This window comes from Medicago truncatula, chromosome 3, assembly GCF_003473485.1.
Source record: "Medicago truncatula cultivar Jemalong A17 chromosome 3, MtrunA17r5.0-ANR, whole genome shotgun sequence".
Taxonomy (NCBI): domain Eukaryota; kingdom Viridiplantae; phylum Streptophyta; class Magnoliopsida; order Fabales; family Fabaceae; genus Medicago; species Medicago truncatula.
In genome coordinates, this window is record NC_053044.1 from 46,509,141 (window position 1) to 46,526,654 (window position 17,514).

At 34.0% G+C, this 17,514-nt stretch overlaps 2 protein-coding genes across 2 annotated transcripts; one reads left to right on the forward strand and one right to left on the reverse strand.

The window, feature by feature from the left end:
- The first annotated feature begins 75 nt into the window (after positions 1 to 75).
- Positions 76 to 6,448, forward strand: LOC25489845 (uncharacterized). Its single transcript, XM_024777946.2, has 9 exons — positions 76 to 238; positions 955 to 1,185; positions 1,882 to 2,046; positions 3,057 to 3,149; positions 3,732 to 3,914; positions 4,043 to 4,145; positions 4,244 to 4,423; positions 4,949 to 5,454; positions 5,545 to 6,448. The coding sequence occupies exons 2-9, from the start codon at positions 982 to 984 to the stop codon at positions 6,034 to 6,036; spliced, it is 1,926 nt and encodes a 641-aa protein (XP_024633714.1). The 5' UTR covers positions 76 to 238; positions 955 to 981; the 3' UTR covers positions 6,037 to 6,448.
- Positions 6,449 to 13,901: 7,453 nt separating this feature from the next.
- On the reverse strand, positions 13,902 to 16,042 carry LOC25489846 (40S ribosomal protein S26-2). The gene is made up of 5 exons (XM_013606076.2): positions 15,884 to 16,042; positions 15,695 to 15,787; positions 15,519 to 15,603; positions 15,298 to 15,431; positions 13,902 to 14,188 (listed from the first exon to the last, which is right to left on the reverse strand). The coding sequence occupies exons 1-5, from the start codon at positions 15,884 to 15,886 to the stop codon at positions 14,111 to 14,113; spliced, it is 393 nt and encodes a 130-aa protein (XP_013461530.1). The 5' UTR covers positions 15,887 to 16,042; the 3' UTR covers positions 13,902 to 14,110.
- Positions 16,043 to 17,514: the final 1,472 nt, after the last annotated feature.

The window sequence follows — 17,514 nt, forward strand, 5'->3', positions numbered from 1 at the left end:
GAACTGTGTTGATTGTGTGACTAATGAGAATTAGCAGCAGCAGCAGCTAGAAACCTTGTTGCATTGTGGGACCCACTTTGAAGTTTGAGAGTTTCTCTCTGCTTAGGGGTTTTGATCTCTTCTTCCTCTTTCTTGATCATTCTCTTATTAGCTGTTGGTAATCACTTGTTTTAAGTTAAGTGCTTCTGACCAAGTTGAGTTTTGCACAAAAGCTGAAACCTTTGTTTTGGTTTTTGAGGTAAATTCACTCTCTTTTTTATGATTCTATGAACTTGTGTTTCAGAGGCAAAATTCTTGTGATTGGACTTAATGAGTTTCATTTTTGACCTAAAAGTTTGTTTTTTTATTTTATTAAAAAATTTGTTAATTGTTGTTCAATGTAGCTTCTTATGTCATTCTCATTGTTTGGATGATTGTGTAAAAAAAAACTGATTTTTTGCTTGAAAAAACTAGTTTTTGTTTATTTGGCTTGGAGCTAGGATTTCTGGTGTTATTCTCTTTTATGTCATGTTTGTGATATATGCTGTAACATCTGAAATTGAAACTTGTTAGAATTGATTTTGCAACTTTGTTCCTGTACCTATGCTTGCTTTGTAGTTGGATCTATTCACTTAGTGATAATTGATTAGTTTATGTTACAAGCCTTGTTAATTCAATTTAGGGTTTATGAACTGAAGTTACTGCCAAAGAAAACACCAAGGGCAGTTCCCTTTGTTCTACCAACACTTCAGATCGAACTTGTGTCCGGTATCTTATATATGTCGGTTCGGTGTCAAATGGTTACATTAAATTACTTACATTTTCCTTCCGGTGTCTACGTGGTCGATGTCAGTGTTTGGTATCCATTTCTGTGTTAGTGCTACAATACTCTTCAACATTTTGTAGCTAGCACACTCACTGTTGTATTTGTAGTGTTATTTAATCTTGGTTTAATTATTTTGGTTTTGTTTGCAGGATATCTGAGTTTTGAGATTGGCAACAATGGGTACTATACAACGAAATGTGTTACCGTTCTCCTTGTTTAACCAAAAACTGTTCTTAATGGATGAAGAGCTTTGGTTTATGGCTGAAGAGAGGGCCCAGGAAGTACTATATACAATTCAACCTAATGTTGTTTCTGAGGTGAACAGAAAGCGCATTATTGATTTTGTTCAGAGGCTGATTGGAGGTTACTATGGGGGAGAGGTTTGAATATTTTGATTCAGTTTTCGTACTTTTAACCTTAGATTGTTGTAGGAGTGGGTTATGTATTTGGTATTCTCTTCTTTTAATCAAAGTTGCTATCTTTCCCATGGATTTTGTTGGGTGTTTTTTGATGTTTTTTTGCTTTGATTGGTGTTTAAAATTGATTGGTTGAAACTCCTTTTCCCTTTCCTTTACACCATGCACTTCCTCATACCTTGACCGGGAAACAACCTTTTTCCAACTCATATAATATGAAGCATGCCAGCAAATATTGTCCCATGTCAGCCTAAACTTTGTAGCTGAACTTCAAAAGATGTCAAACCTAAAGCCCCCAACCACCTCCCTCCCCATACCTTGTAAAGGTGCAAATCTTAATAATGTTTACATAGTTTTTTTGGCTCTCAGCACATATGGTTTTTAATTCTGTCTACTGATTATCATGTTTGAAATGCCTGAATTGAATAATATTGAGCTTAGTTTCACAATTATTTGTTTACTCTGGTGAACATTTGTTGATTTGAAGAATTTGACACTAATTTGAAAAAAAGTACTTGCCTCAATTCCAAATTTATTGATGTTTTGTCTCTTTAAATTTCAAAAGCTTTAAGGTGCCAAAAACAAATTGGTCTCAACATGTGTATACCATTGCAGTAGTGTCCATAAATAAACATTTTATCTTTTATGGGTTAACTGCAGGTATTTGTGTTTGGATCAGTCCCACTGAAAACCTATCTTCCAGATGGAGATATTGACTTGACAGTTCTCAGCCATGAAAGCGTTGAGGATGATTTGGTACAAGCTGTATGCAATCTACTTGAAAGTAGAGAGGAAGTAAAAGACGTACAACAAATACGTGCGCAGGTTTATAAACAACATCTCTATTTAAGCTGCTATAGTTATTGAATTCTGATTTCTTAGAATCTTCATTTATCTAAACTCTGAAATTGCTTTTAAGATTTTTCATTTGCTTTTTTTTGGATTGTAAGTTCTATATCTTGTTTACCTAGCAATCTAGCATCAACAATGTATTTCTTGTTTTCCTTTATCACTGCAATCAGAAGAATCTTAAGTATATCCATGCCTCTAGAACATTCGGAATAGTCACCCTAGATCATGCTACTGTTGAGTTTAATAGGAAAATTAGTAGAAATAATTAAAAGAAATGACAACTATATGAAAGTAAGGTTTCATTTATTATTGGAAAATTGAGATTTGCAACTACTACTTCAACCATATTAGGTTTCTATTTCTTTTGGGACTGCATACTAGGTTCAATCGAGCTGAGGCCTTAATTTTTTCCCCATTTGAGTTTCTGCTATCTAGCCAAGCAGTTCAATCTTGTGGGGTAAATATGATTTTAAACTACGAATTAAACTGTTTCAATTGACTTCATGTACTGACGGATGCTGCCAATGGAGTTTGGTTATGTGTTGTAAACTAATAGAAACTTACCCTTACCCTTTCCTGTACATACAACCTCTAGATTTGATTGACTTAAGATGCATTGTCAAATGAGGAACATGACAGCAACAGTTTTGCTTCCCTACAAGGGAATAGGGAAAAAATTTAAAATTTAAGAGAGTCTTGGCCTGTTAGATAGATACCATGATACCCGTGTAGTGCAGCCAATGTTGTTAAATGGTGGCTATAGCGGTGCTATAACGCTACGTATATATTATTTTTGGAATGTTACATTTACATCGTAGTGAAAAAGAAGTGTTTCCACTGCCGTTATCGCTTTACTTTTTATATTTACTTTTTTTCCTTTTCTTGGTTTTCCTGATTGGAAAATTGTGTTTAATGTTTTCAGTATAATTATATCTCTCAACTTTATAAGACTTCCTTTTTTATGTTTGGCAATTGGATTGCAGGTAAGGGTTGTCAAATGCACAGTGAAAAATATTGCAGTTGACATCTCCTTTAATCAGATGGCTGGACTCTGTGCGCTGCGCTTTCTGGAGCAGGTCAATATTATTTTTGCTAATTAATTTTACAACTAGTTTATGTTCTCTGAGATCAAGATCAATATACCATGTGCTTAAAATCTATAGCTTAAATATCCCTCGTGTTACTGTTAGTTTGTACAGTTTATATAAAGTTGGCCCTTGATTGCTGAGTAGAACTAATATGTGGTTAGTTGGTCTAAGTAGTAAATATATGAAATTATATTATATGCCGTGTTAGGATTCCGATTAAATTTTTATATACATTTTCCTCCATTTAGATTTTTTGACTCATTTTCCTGTGATGTTTTTTATATTTGATTATTTGATTTTGCTTCCCCTTCCATTCCTACAGTTTCTACTACTTGAATTTCTTGTTGTCATTTTTGACTCATTTTCCGTAATATTCACATAGAGAATACCGTCTATTAAATTGTGTGCTTCTATTCAGTCAGATCGATTTGCAATGGTCTCAACTCATCAGAGTTAATTGTTTATTTAGCCTCTTTATGCTCTCTTTTTCCATTGAATTTAAAAAAAAAAATGTCCTGATCATATTCAGGCTTTGCTAATTCTTTTTTTCATTTAAAAATAAATTCTCAGGTTGACCAACTTGTCGGGAAAAACCATGTCTTCAAACGCAGTATAATCTTAGTCAAAGCCTGGTGCTATTATGAGAGCCGAATTCTTGGTGCACACCATGGCCTGCTCTCAACATATGCAGTTGAAATATTGGTATTATATATTATCAATTGTTTTCATTCATCAGTGCGCGGTCCTCTAGAGGTGAGTTATTACTTCCGTTGATATTCTTTGAACCCTTTCAGCATTTGTATTTTATTTCTTGGTGGTCAGCAGCATTTGTATTTACATCTACATAAAGAAATAAACCACTGAACTACTGCTGCTAGCAGGTGCTGTACAGATTTTTGGACTACTACAGCAAATTTGACTGGAAGAAGAATTATGTCACCATATATGGTCCACAAGCCTTATCCTCCCTACCAGAAATTGTTGGTAAGTGTTATTGGTGCTGCACAAGTCATTGGATGCATTAACGATTTAATTAGATTGTTTATAATCTTCGGTCCTTGATACCAACTTGCTTGTCGCAGAGAAACCAGAATGTGATGGAGGTGAGTTCTTGCTCAGTAAAGAGCTTCTAAAACATTACAAGGATATGTGCTTTGTTCCAAAGGCATCCGTGACTTCGCCCCGTGAATTTTCCATCAAGTTCATTAACATCTTGGATCCTCTAAAAAATGACAACAACCTAGGCCGCAGTGTCAACATAGGTAATTTTGCACATTAAAGCATCAATTGATTACGGTGAATATTTTTATCTGTATTTTAATTGCTTAATAAGCCAACTTCACACCTTACTGTGAAAACATCTTTAATTGCTAGTGACAAATGCATCAGGGCTTCCTCCAATATCATTCGCTGCAAACATATATATATTTGGTAACCATGTCATTGGTGCGAAGTATCCACTGACTTTGCCGATGACAAAACTCCATTAGGAAACCTGGATGACCACCTTTAGTGAGGTCTCTCCTCCTAATCACGTTTTTTCCTTCCACATGGTTTGAATCCTAGACCTTGCTTAGGGGATCCAAGTCCAGTTCCACTCGAACCAAACAGACATTTTATATTTGACATGTGCTCCTGTCATGACTTCAATTTTTTATGTATGATACTGAAAAAATCAGAGATTAATGTTGTATAACAACTTGAAGTTCGTGATGGTTACTTTTTTCAAAAGGAATACTTCACTAACATTTACATACACTTGTCAACCTTTTACCTTCTTCCTGCAGGGAATTTACATCGAATTACATTCGCTCTAAGGTTTGGTGCTCGACAGCTTAAGGAGATCCTTAAGCTTCCAGGACAAAGAATGGGTGGAGCACTTGAGGTGTTTTTCATGAACACCTTGAATAGAAATGGTAAAGGACAAAGGCCAGATATTGATTTTCCTATTCCTGCATTTGGTACTGGAAAATCTGAAGAGCCTGTCCTCGTTGGAGACTGTGACAGTTACTATGGTGGCTTAAAATACGTACAGTGGTATCGTAACTATGCCATGCCGCTCGTTGCACAGCCCATTCCCCCATCACCACAATTTGATGTTGATATGCTTGGACCACAATTTGATGCTGATATGCTTGCACCACAACAAAACTGGTATATGTATCATCATAGAAGTGCTGATTATTATGTGCCGAGTCAGACATTCTTTCATCCAAATGTTCCTCCACAACCAACTTATGGCCTTGACGAAATAAGGAAATCGCGAGGAACAGGCACTTACATACCTGACATGGTAAATTGCTTTTGTTTTCAAACTTTATTTATATTATATTATGATAACTCAGTATATCATCCTAAATTTTTTTGGATGTTTCTGACTCAGACTCTTACTACCAACTGGAACGCCCGTGCAAGAGGGTCCAGGCCAAGAAGATCCAGCCGTGCGAATAATAATAATAATAATGCTTCATCCAAGAGAAAACAAATAGAAGAGGTTCCTCCTGAGACTGTCATGAATGATAAGAATTCCAAGTCCTTTGAGCTCTCAAAGGAAGATTTTCCTGTTCTTTCAAGCATTGGCAACAGCAGTTTGTCAGCATCTCATCAATCTGAGCAGGACCAGAATTCTTCATCGCCTCAAATATATATCGAGTTTGGAACTTACAGTGCCTCAAAATCCCTGAAAGAACTGAGTTTGGGAACAAAGGATCAGAAAAAGGATTCTGGTGTTTCATCCTCTAAGACTTTGGGAACAAAGGATCGGAAAAAGGATTCCGGTGGTTCATCCTCTAAATGCGCTACTACACCAGTTGTTCCAAGTCGGGCAGTGCAGACAAAGGAGAAATGTACTCGGATGGAGAAGAAGATGGGTTGACAGTATATAACTTATAGGCATTTGTAAGATATCGTGGATAACATTGAGTGTTGTGCTTTTTACTGCAGGTTCTTCTCTGACTATATGTAGATTTTGGGAGAAACTATAATCGGTTGCTACTGATTGATATAGACTTCGTGGGATTGAGTCTTGGTAAGGATGTTTACAAATTTTGTTCTGCCTTTAGACTTCATGCCCCTTGCTCTCCTCTTTCTGTAGGAAGAGTTTATCATTTCTGTTGGAACAGTATCATATCCTTTCTGCGTCTGAAGTCCGGTGATGTTGTTGTACATTGGTTTCTTTTTTAGATGACTCTTAAGTTTTATAATTTATGTGGTACAATAATGTGGATATTTCACCTTCAGACCTCTATGAATATTTATCTTTGACAAGCAAGGGTGTTTTTATGATACTTTTTGTTCTTTCTTTTCAATAGGAATTTTTCAATGCCTGAATCTCATGCATTATACATTTCTTCCATTATATCAAACTTGGTCACACTCATGCATTATACTTCTTCAACAACGTTTTTTATGGAAAAAAATTTCAGTAGATTTGTTTGGCATGAGTTCGTTGGTGTCATGCATGATTTTGCCACATAACTTCAACTTTTTTACTTCATTCATTATCTTGAAAGCTAAAAATTTATCTTTTCAAAACAAAAATTCTCTTTCAATTTTTATTTTACCTCCTTAACTTGTGTCCTAATTTTTTTTATCAAGTAACATGCATTCCATACCATAATATTTCAAAAAAAAATTTATCAGACAGTCCCATGCATTCCCTACCATAAATCTTTAATGTTTTATTCCGGGCAAGTTGCTACTATAAAGGCATATGCATGTATATAGCTTGTCATAAGATAACTTCACTCTCATCTTCACATTCGTTCAACTCTCTCTTAATTAATAGATAGGAAAAATTGAGTAGACTCGTTCAATGGATCGTTGTTGCAGTTGCAACATCACAGATCAACATCGATATAGAATGATGTTGAAAAAATTATTCGCCCAACATAACTTTGTCGTTGGTGGTTTGTCAAGAGTCGTCTACTTATAACAAGTTAGGTTTGGTCTAGACTTATCAATCGAACAATTATCAATCGATTTTCATCTCATTACTGCATTGATGATGGTCATGTTGTCATTAGTGTATCGTATATCAATTGGGAACCCATTTGTGAGAACTTATTGGACAACATCTAATCTGCATCCTCTATGAAAAATGAAAATGATTGGAAGTCTCATGTTTCTGAGCACATTGAACGCGAGTTTTTGATGTGTCCGACTATAGAAGACCTCCAATCATCCCTGTGATATATGCATCGTTTTATAGTTGTATGATTGATATGTTTAGACCACACTCAACTTACTCTATTAAAATTGGCTGCTCTTTATATCAATCAAATCAACGTCGACAAAGTTGTGCCTTAGGCTTATCGGTTTTTCAAGTCATTCCATATTGATGTTGATATGTGACATTACTGCAACACAGGGGCGGATCTAGAGAGTTGATATTGGTGTGGCAAAATTTGCAAAGAAACTATATATATTAATAAATTAAATCTTTGACAACTTATAAACTACAGCAAAGTTGTTTGGGTGAGAGCATTATAGCATGGTGTTACAGGTTCGATTCCCTACAACATCATTTTTAATATTAATAATTTAAAAAAAAGAAAAAATTAAAAACTGCAACTCGCTGAGAGTTGAACACAGGACCAGCATACCAACTATCAAACATATACCACTAGGCTAATGAAGAAACTTCAATAAATTGATGACTTATATTATATATATGCTTGGGAAATAATCTGGTGTGGCAACTGCCACACCATGTTTCACAGTGGGTCCGCTCCTGCTGCAACAACAAACTATCAATTAAGTGGATGAAGTGAAAAAAGGTTGGAAATATGATAGGAAAGAAGAGAGATAGATAGAATGTGAATATGATGATGAAGTTGACAAGCTATTTGCGTTCTGTATGCCTTTATAGTAGCAAGCCTGTACCTAAAATAAAAATATTAAAGCATTATAGAATGGAATGACATGGTTTGGATATAAAAAAAAAAATTATATATTTGGCAAAACTATACAGGTGTATTTTTCTAAACAACAAACGTCTAACCTTTGGTGATTTTCTATTCAAAATTGAGAAGAAGAAAAATGGTTTGATTTTAACCCTTTTTTAAGAAATGCAATTTGTCATTATCACTGTACTTTGTAACTATGAGTCCCAATAAAATGTAAATAAAAAATAGACTATTTGAAAAGAAAAAAAATTAAACCAAAACTATGTCATTCATTTCATTGAATACAAGCTAAAATGGTATCAATGTTTCAAAAGAATGCCAAAATGAATAGACTAAAGTGTTGTTAGAATTCCTCCTATGACATTTCATTAAGCAGCTCATCGATTGTAACTATCTTGTGTTTACATACATGAACGGCTTTCAACTTTATCATATATTTGTGGTTGTCTTGCGTTAAATCAGACTCATGCTAAATTTGGATTGTATTGTTCAATTGTGCCATACACCAGTGTGTGGATTTCTTCACCAAGATTGGATCTTTGCATCATGACCCCCTCAAGATTGTTACTGCGCATCTCGTAGAGCTGAAATCTTCCTTACTTGCCGATAGGATTATAATTGTTTTCCCTAGAGAATAGTTCCTTGTTGTTCTTGTTTCTTTTTTCTCTCTTTCCTCTTGTTACATAAAAAAAACATTAATTTAGACTAAACAATCGAGATTAAAATTTTGGTAAAACAATTACTACAATAAATCTATTTCAATATTACAAGGATATTGCTAGTTGTAGCGATAATTTTCATCCCAAGAACATCTAGATAGTTGAAAGTGTATCATTAACATGACTTTTATCATTGCCATCAACACATGTATTCCAAATAATACAAGATCTAATCCATGTGCTTTCTTCGTGATAAGTTTGTGGTTAATTTTTTCAAGACAAATAGCATCACTCATATTACAATACCCTATTGAACCCCTAATTATTGTTACTCCATCATATCTTATAATGAATAACAAAATTTTAATTCATGCAAACTCGGGAAAACCATTGAAGATAAAAAAACAATTATTCAAATTTTTATTTTTATTTTTTTTTGACATAAACAATTATTCAAAATTTTGAAAATTTATTGTTTTTTTAGAAATATATCTCTTATGAAATGGCTAAACCAAGTTAATTGCATAAAAAATAGGTATATGATACAAATCTTATTTTACACATAAATTAATAAATGAAAATAAGATATTTAATGGATTTTAGAATCAAAGATATTTAATGCATTTTAAAATTGATAAATATTTCTTATAATTACAACAGAAATTATATTATTCAAAAGAACCTGATTTCTGGATGGAACATTTTTTTGTCAGTACTAGGATCCCTTTCTCCTGGGAACCGGAGGGTTAACGCAAACAAAAAAAGTTTGTATTTTTTTATTCCTTATAAAAGAATCATAGGGACCTTTTTTAAAAATGAAAAATAAAATAGCTAAACAATATGTGAGCATGAAAGTAGTGAAAAAGACACGGATTGATGAATTTTGAATAGTTGGGTTGTAAACACCACTTATCTAAGTCATAACTAAGATATTTTCCTTTTTTTTCTCTGTTCTAACACCAAAACAAGATTTAACGACTAGTAACTGATTAGCATGACACTATTTTTTTTTATTTTTAAATAGATGAAATACATGTCAACTATATATAATTAATCTCTCATGCACTAACATGTTTATAAGACATCAGATGAATAACCTACTAAATTGCTCACAACTTCACCCACGAGACAAGTTAAAAAGATGTGCCACTACTATTCTCGGCAACTTCAAACAATTTACAAGAGAACCAAGTTGTATGAAACCTATACCCACACCATTCTACCAAATGGAATTCCTATTAAATCCTCTCACCATATATCTATCTACTAAACCATAGTTATGATATCAATTTTCAAACTCCAACGTCATTTTCCTAATAATACAAAATTAAACATGTGTAATTTATGTACACCTAAACTCCTTATCATGATCAAGACACACTAAATATCACTTAACACAATGAACCTTACACACCTTATCACTACCCTCCTAAGAATAATATATATGGTTTGACTTACAAATTCAAGTTAGTCTAGAAAGTATCTGTCAAAAGTAGGTTATGGGTATGAGCTGTTTTCTATTACCAAATACCAACGACGTTAAGGGAGGAAATTTAGAAAATGATGAATTCTTTCTGGTAGGGTTGAAATAGGAAAAACGCTAAGGGCGTCAATTGGTTGAGATGGCAGAAATTAGTTATGAGAAAGGAACATGATAGTATGGGTTTTCTATATCTTTATGGTTTTGATTTGGCAATGCTAGGGAAGTAGGGTTGAGGATTAACTACCAACCAAGATACTATATTAGCAAGGGTCAAGGGTCTTCAAAACTAGACACTATCCAAGGAAGGATCTTGTAGATGTATCTTTGAACTGCAATTCGAGTTTTGTTTGACGTAGTATCCATTGTTCATAGGTAGTAGTCAAAGAGGGCCTAAGATGGCGATTAGATGATGGATCACATATATGAGTGTGGAGGGATCCTTGATTACATTACATGATCAAGATAGCTCTTATATATATATTACTAGTCTGGTCTTCAATGGTTTGGAAGATATTAAAGTTTCAGACCTAATTGATCACACAAGCAGCACGTAGAAGGAGAAAATGGTAAGATATTTTTTGCATCGCTAGATAAGCAAATTGCATTCTATCTATACCCACTTTTAGTGATGTGGGTACGGATAAGTGTAGCTAGAAGTTTACTGCTCACGATAACTACAACGTTAAGTCGGCTTACCGTCGTATTATGGAAATTCTGATTGCTAACATGTAGCTTCTAGTGGAAGGGAGTTGAAGGGAACTGTGGAGCTTAATTAAAAATCTCGTAGAGAGTTAAAGTTTTCCTTTGACGAACAGCACCGGGTTGTCTACCAGCTAGAGATTGGTTATAAACAAGAGGAGTTCAGTGTCTGGATAAATGTATTCATTATGACAGATCTTACGAAATGACTAGCATGTGTTTTTCGAGTGTCCTAAAGTAGAAGAAGACTGGACCGAAGTGGGTTTGTGTCCGAATAGCAGATGGTTTTGTGCTTGAGTTTTTAGATCCTTGATTCTTTATCGCAACATAATCTATATTTGTTTTCAATGACATTGTGGGGTATCTAGAAGTGCAATAATGGTAAGTTGTGGAATGACATTGAAACTCGACCTTGTGTGGCTGTTTTTTTTTTCAAAATTTTAAGATAAGTTTCATTATAAGACAAACAAATAATGTCGCTTATTTATTAACAAGGTGTCGTTGTTACACGCTAGTTTCCAAATTCATGATCTATTTTGTTTTTGAGAGAAAATTTGTGATCATATGTATTGTGGCTTGTATTATGAATGAAATTAGTTAACTGTGTTTCTGTAAAAAAAAAAATGAAGACTTCATGAATTATCTCAATCACTATGTTTCAAAAAGACAATCTTCTCTTAGAGAGTGTAAATCTCTGCAATTCCAAGTAAACAAATGTGAATTACGTGGAGAAATTTTTACAGTCTCTTTTTACCGGAAGATGTTAATTTTTATAGTTAGATGTATCAGTATTAATTTTATTAAATAGATTAGGTTGTAATTTTCTGAAAGTTATAAAAAGAATTTGGGTTTTACTTGGATGATTTTGAGTTTTGTGACTTTGTTTATATCTTTTGTAATCAATAATTATCTTTGATCTATCATTCTCTCCCATCTAAAATATGCAAAAGTCACCAAAACTCAAAAGTCTCCCAAGTATTTTTCAAAGAATCCCCCGTTCTCTCCCTCAATCGTTTTCCCTCAGCAACACAACAGAGCCACCACTTTTGTTTCATTATCGTTGTCTTTGTTGTAAAATCAACTAGTATCAAAATAAAAAAATAAATAAAAAAGAACAACGGCAACTAGTAACACCGATGCCAAGCCAAAGGAGCTTCATCTCATGGCCACTTGTTGAGGGTAAATGATACACTTAACATGTGTGACATTTTGCCATTTATAACATTTCAAGTGTGACATTATGAGAATATAGCAGCAAGTTTTTAGGTAGTCTGAAGTGATAACGGTAAAAATTCTTCTTGGTAAAATTCATTCAAAATATGTTTTTATTTTAATTTTAAATAAATGAACACAAAAATATAACTATCATTTAATAATTTGATGATAGGTGCATACACATCCAAATTTGAGGGGTACCACTGAGAGCTGAGACTTTAAAAAATGAATGACAGTACACTTTATTTCACCCTATATCATCAAATCAAAACAAAAACAGGATACAATAATCGTTTTTGTTCTAGCATGAGGAACAGGTGAGCAATTCCAATTTCAAACTCAATCAGTTTTTCTAGTTAATTGCACCAAAACTTTAGAACAATCATGGCTTTTTTTATCAAGATCAAACGGTCTATATTTTATAATTTTGTTATTTGTTTTTGCCGGTGTTGGCAGGTATTCATTACCAAATGAATCAATTTTGAAAGGCTTGAGTCGAGTGAGACACAGCCAATGATTCTATGAAAAGTAAATAACATTCAAGCCATAGTATTTTAGCAACCCCTGTTTAGACATTTCCATTGTTTTTCCCATTTTCTTGTAAAATTTTATTTCTACCCACCGGAGGCAACAAATGACTGGTTTTTGCTTTTACTCAAGTACTACAACAGATGAACCACAATCGCCTCTGAAGCAGATAGAAAAAGAAAGCAGCTGGGTTGAATTTGGTTCCTTGTATTTCAAGTGTAAAATGGAAGAGATCTATGAAAGAATAAACAAACATAAAATTGAAAGATTTTATTAAATTGAAACAAACATAAAACATAATCAAATAAATTTAAAATGGGGAAGAGAGAGAAATTGGGCTAGCCAACAATGTCAATGTGTATGCGTTTATAAACTGACAAGGAAATTGGCAGTGAGAGATGTTAAGAGCAAATATTGACAAAAGTTTTGAATAAGAGTTTTTGGTTAACTTAAAGAAGGACAAGGCCTGGAAGCAATCTTTCAAATGTTAAAAGCAAGAAGCATCAGCATTTAGTGAGAAACCAAACAACAACAACAAACAGACTCTTCCTTTGTTAGTAGTCCTGGCAGACTCAAATATTTTAATCACCCCCCTATGATGTAACTACAAAAATATAGAGCTATACAAAATGTAGAGATGCAGCTGCCTTCACCAATAAAATTACACCTAATGATTATATGGTCACAATTTCCAGACAATTTTGTTTGACCGGACAGCTTGTAGTCAGGGTCGAGTGCTGGTACGTAGGATTGTATGAATCAACTACACCTCAACTGTGCTTTGACATTAGCCGGGGTCATGTTTGTTCTTCTTTGCTATGTTTTTATCTGTTTTTCTGTCGTTACCCTGTTTCTAACTCTATCAACAACATACCAATCCTACTTACAATTTGGGTTGCAACACTCGTGTTTACCATCCTTAACCAACCTAACAATCCTACTTAAAAACTCAAACCTAACTGCATTGCTGGACAAGCATGGTCTTGGGTTATGCTTGGAAGGACGGTAAAGGAAGGGGCAGAAGGAATGCCCTGTCACCCTTAACGGGTATACAAGAGTTCAGCAAACATTGAACTTTTAAAATATCTTGAAAACACAATACTTGCCACCCCTTATTTTCCCCTGTTAAACAAATACACTATTGCAAGAGCTTGGGATTTTTATACTTTAAGTATGTCTTAACATTTATAGTTTTCAATAATAACAGGTTTGATGTTATCTATCACCTACTCTTGCACATACTCAACAATTATTAAATATCAAGGTCCACTCATTCAAAAGCATCAAATTAAAATGATCCAAAATGTAGGTATTGCCCAAGAACACAAGCAAAACATCAGACAATAACATAATGTTGCTACACAACTGGAATCTAAAATTAAGCAAATCAAATGAGGTTCATGATATAAATCTGATCCAACAACACAAAAAAAGAAAAAAAAAACTTCATATTAGCTTCTAGGCACGGGCTGGAGGAGCGCCTGGTCCAGCAGGGCGTGGGGCTTGACCGGGCTGGCCGGGCCTGGGTGCATCATCCTTGAAAAATAATTAAATAAACCGATTAGACACCACCAAATAAAATATATAATAGCATAATTAAGAAATATAGAAGAAACTCAACTACTGATAAAGCACTTCCAACAATTTCATAGCTAAAGAATCAAAAGTCTAGGTATAATTATAGCATATCCTCAAAAAGTAAAACATGCATCATATATCATACATATACACTACTACCCACTCAAGCAACAAGATATATCTTCAACCAAAAGAGAGGATAATCAAAATATGAAATCTAAATTGGGATATTTTGAAGAAAGCCATCCTAAATGATAACAGGCATTCACAATCACATTATCAAATGACAATAACCTTCAAACAACATGGAAAAAAATAACATTAATGGTCTACAAAACAAATGTGCTATTGAGTTGGCATTTGAGAAAGGATAGGAAAACATTGTTCCAAATGTGCTATTGATGTAGAACAAGGCATTGCACCACCATCCTACACAAATTGGCCATAGTGGCACAGTATATCATCACTACTTCATTCTACACTACTTCATTCTACTGGTTATATAAACCAAGGGCCTATTTAGATAGTTATCTGCAGCTACATGATCACTACTTTTATACTACTGGTTATATAAACCAATATCATATTTGGAAAAACGACCTATTAGCAGCTTATAGCACAAGCCCTTATCGTGATAAGTGCTTATGCATAAGCCATTTTTAAAGAAAAAGATAAAACATCGTTTAAATGTTTGTGTGATACAAGCTGTTTTTACAAGTATATTGGAGAACTTATGAAAAGAAGCTGAAAAAAGCTTGTGAAAATTGCCATATACTGTTTTCATAAGCAAAACTTAAGCCAGTTGATATGCTCAAATAAGCCAATCCAAACAGACCCAAAATCCGATCCAATAAAGAAACATACAATTGTGATAAATTTAGGGGTCCAATTTCAGTTCTTATTGTCATAAACCTCTCAACATTAGATTTCAAAGGCAACTGTGTGACTCTATCATTTATAATAATATAAAAAAGCAAGGTTTCAGCATTTTAAGCTAACCACGCATTTTTAACAACATTTACTTAAACAAAAACTGCAAAAATAAAAAGGGAAAGAAGGAGAATTACCCTGCGCCTAATGAAACGCTGTGGAGGCTCACGCTTCCTCCTGTCAGTGCGAGATCTGACCCTCACAACATGAGAGTGAATAGCACATGACACACAGTACTGCATCTTCACGTACAACTTTGGAAGAGTGTATTCTACAATTTACAATAACAAAATCAATAACACAAATCTGAAACTTTGTTCAATAAATTAAGAAATGAAAAGAGGGTAAAGAACATTACGATCGTAAACACACGCTTCCTGAACATCTCTAACAGCAGCCTGTTCAACAATGTTCCTCACGAGAAAACGCTTGATAGCCTTATCCTATTAAACAACAGAAGAAAAAAATATCGATTCAATAAAAGATGCACGCAAATACACAAATTTGAAGTAGTGAAGAGAAAAGATGAAATACCTTAGGACAGCATTTTCCACAGTTGGAGCATCGGATGAATTTGACATGGCCACGACCATGCTTGTTACGACCTCCATTTCTACGCTTGAACGTCTGAAACAATTAACAAACAAATTTAATGGTGAGATTGAGAATATCAGATACGAAGATTAACATGAGTGATTGAGATTCCGATTGATCGAAACCTACCATTGTTGCCAAGCTCCGATCACTTCAGCAGCCGCAATGCCTCTAGGGTTACGTTCGAGTTGATGCACTGAGATGAGATGTGTGTGAATATATATCAATGTTATTTTTGTAATTGACCCGATTGTTTTTTGTTTTCCACTTTTCACCCCTGCTATTTCTTTTACAACCCTTTTTTGTTTCTTTTTTTTTTTTTCTCGAATAAAATCACATTTTCATGAATATATAAATTTTTTTTTTTTTTTGAAGAAAATAAAATCATTATTTTGTCTTGCTTTGGTTTAGCTATAACATTATTTTCTCCTTGACAAAAACTATAACATTATTTCATTTTAAAATGGAAAAGAAACTATGTTAGGTTATGAGTTTGGACACGGATGAAGATGTTCATTCTAACAATATTTACATTTGTTAGTTTACATGGTCGTATGGACAAAAAACCAATTTCAATTCGAATATTTTTTGATACAAAAGCTTTTTGAATTATAAATCTAGCAGCGCTAACGACAAAATGGAAAAATTAATCACTTTTCTTACATTAAAAAAATTTAATCACTTGATGTTGTAATTTTTATTTTAATTAACGTGGGTTCTTAGTTCTTAAACTATAGGTCTGGTTGCACGCACCCATAGCCAACCCCTGTAGTGGGTAGGGCTGGACAACGGGCGGGTTCGGGCGGGTTCGGGCCCAAAACCCCAATCCAGCCCAACTCGCGGGTGTCATGTAGTGGCCCATCTCTGCCCAATATTCCACACGGTTTAGACGGGTTTCGGGTGAAACGGGTGTCGGATTTTCGGGTGGGTTTAGACGGGTTTTAACAAAAAAAATCAGTATTTTTTTTGTGAAATTGCCGTCATCTTTAGTTTCAAAGATCAACAATCCGGTTCTTAAAAAAAATATCAAACAATCCAAAAAAAAGAAAGAGTGAATATAATCAATAGATCTATAAGAAACATCATCAACAATCATCTAGATCTAGATCTCTTCATCAACAGTTGTCTAGATCTCTTCATGAATCACTTTTTCTCAACTTGCCGAAATCATTGTCAAGAGATCTATTTTCATGCTTGTCTTCCTTGTTTCACTATGCCACAACGAGTTTAATCCACAACGAGTTTAATTCACAGATGATTAACAATACTGTAAACATGCATGGGTTGTGACGAAATTAAAAGAAACATAAACTTTGAACTATTGTAGTTGTTGAGTAAAAGAAATTAGAAAGGTTAATTTTATGATCTGATCCAAAAATATTAAATTAGGAAGAGAGGATTGGAAAAGAAAATAATTGAAGAAAAAGGGAGAATATTAAAGGTTTTTTCTATGGTTACTACTAGTATACTTGAAAACGTGTGTTGTAGATGAGAGAATCTGAAAAGTACTCCATAAAGATAGCATTGGGAATAAACAAGTGTTTAATTGATAAAAAGAAGAGAGAGAGTATTGGAAGTGATGTTTATTTAATTAATTGTTGACAGTCTTTGCATATTTTCAATGTCTAGTTTTTAGAACGCCAGAATCTACTCACGTAAAGCAGCAAACTACACTATGTACTATGAATCTCGGGCGGGTTCGGGTACCTTCGGGTGAAGTTCCTTTACCCGCCTCTGCCCATTTGAACCCTTAGATACCC

What these genes read in the sequence shown, in the direction of transcription:
- LOC25489846 (XM_013606076.2), bottom strand. An exon ending in GTGGAAAATGCTGTCCTAAG is followed by an intron (nt 15,604 to 15,694) that starts GTATTTCATCTT and finishes GTTGTTTAATAG; the next exon opens with GATAAGGCTATCAAGCGTTT. An exon ending in AGCGTTTCATTAGGCGCAGG is followed by an intron (nt 14,189 to 15,297) that starts GTAATTCTCCTT and finishes TTATTTTTCAAG; the next exon opens with GATGATGCACCCAGGCCCGG.
- LOC25489845 (XM_024777946.2), top strand. Translation starts at nt 982, where the DNA reads ATGGGTACTATACAACGAAATGTGTTACCGTTCTCCTTGTTTAACCAA. An exon ending in GAGGTTACTATGGGGGAGAG is followed by an intron (nt 1,186 to 1,881) that starts GTTTGAATATTT and finishes GGTTAACTGCAG; the next exon opens with GTATTTGTGTTTGGATCAGT. An exon ending in TACAACAAATACGTGCGCAG is followed by an intron (nt 2,047 to 3,056) that starts GTTTATAAACAA and finishes ATTGGATTGCAG; the next exon opens with GTAAGGGTTGTCAAATGCAC.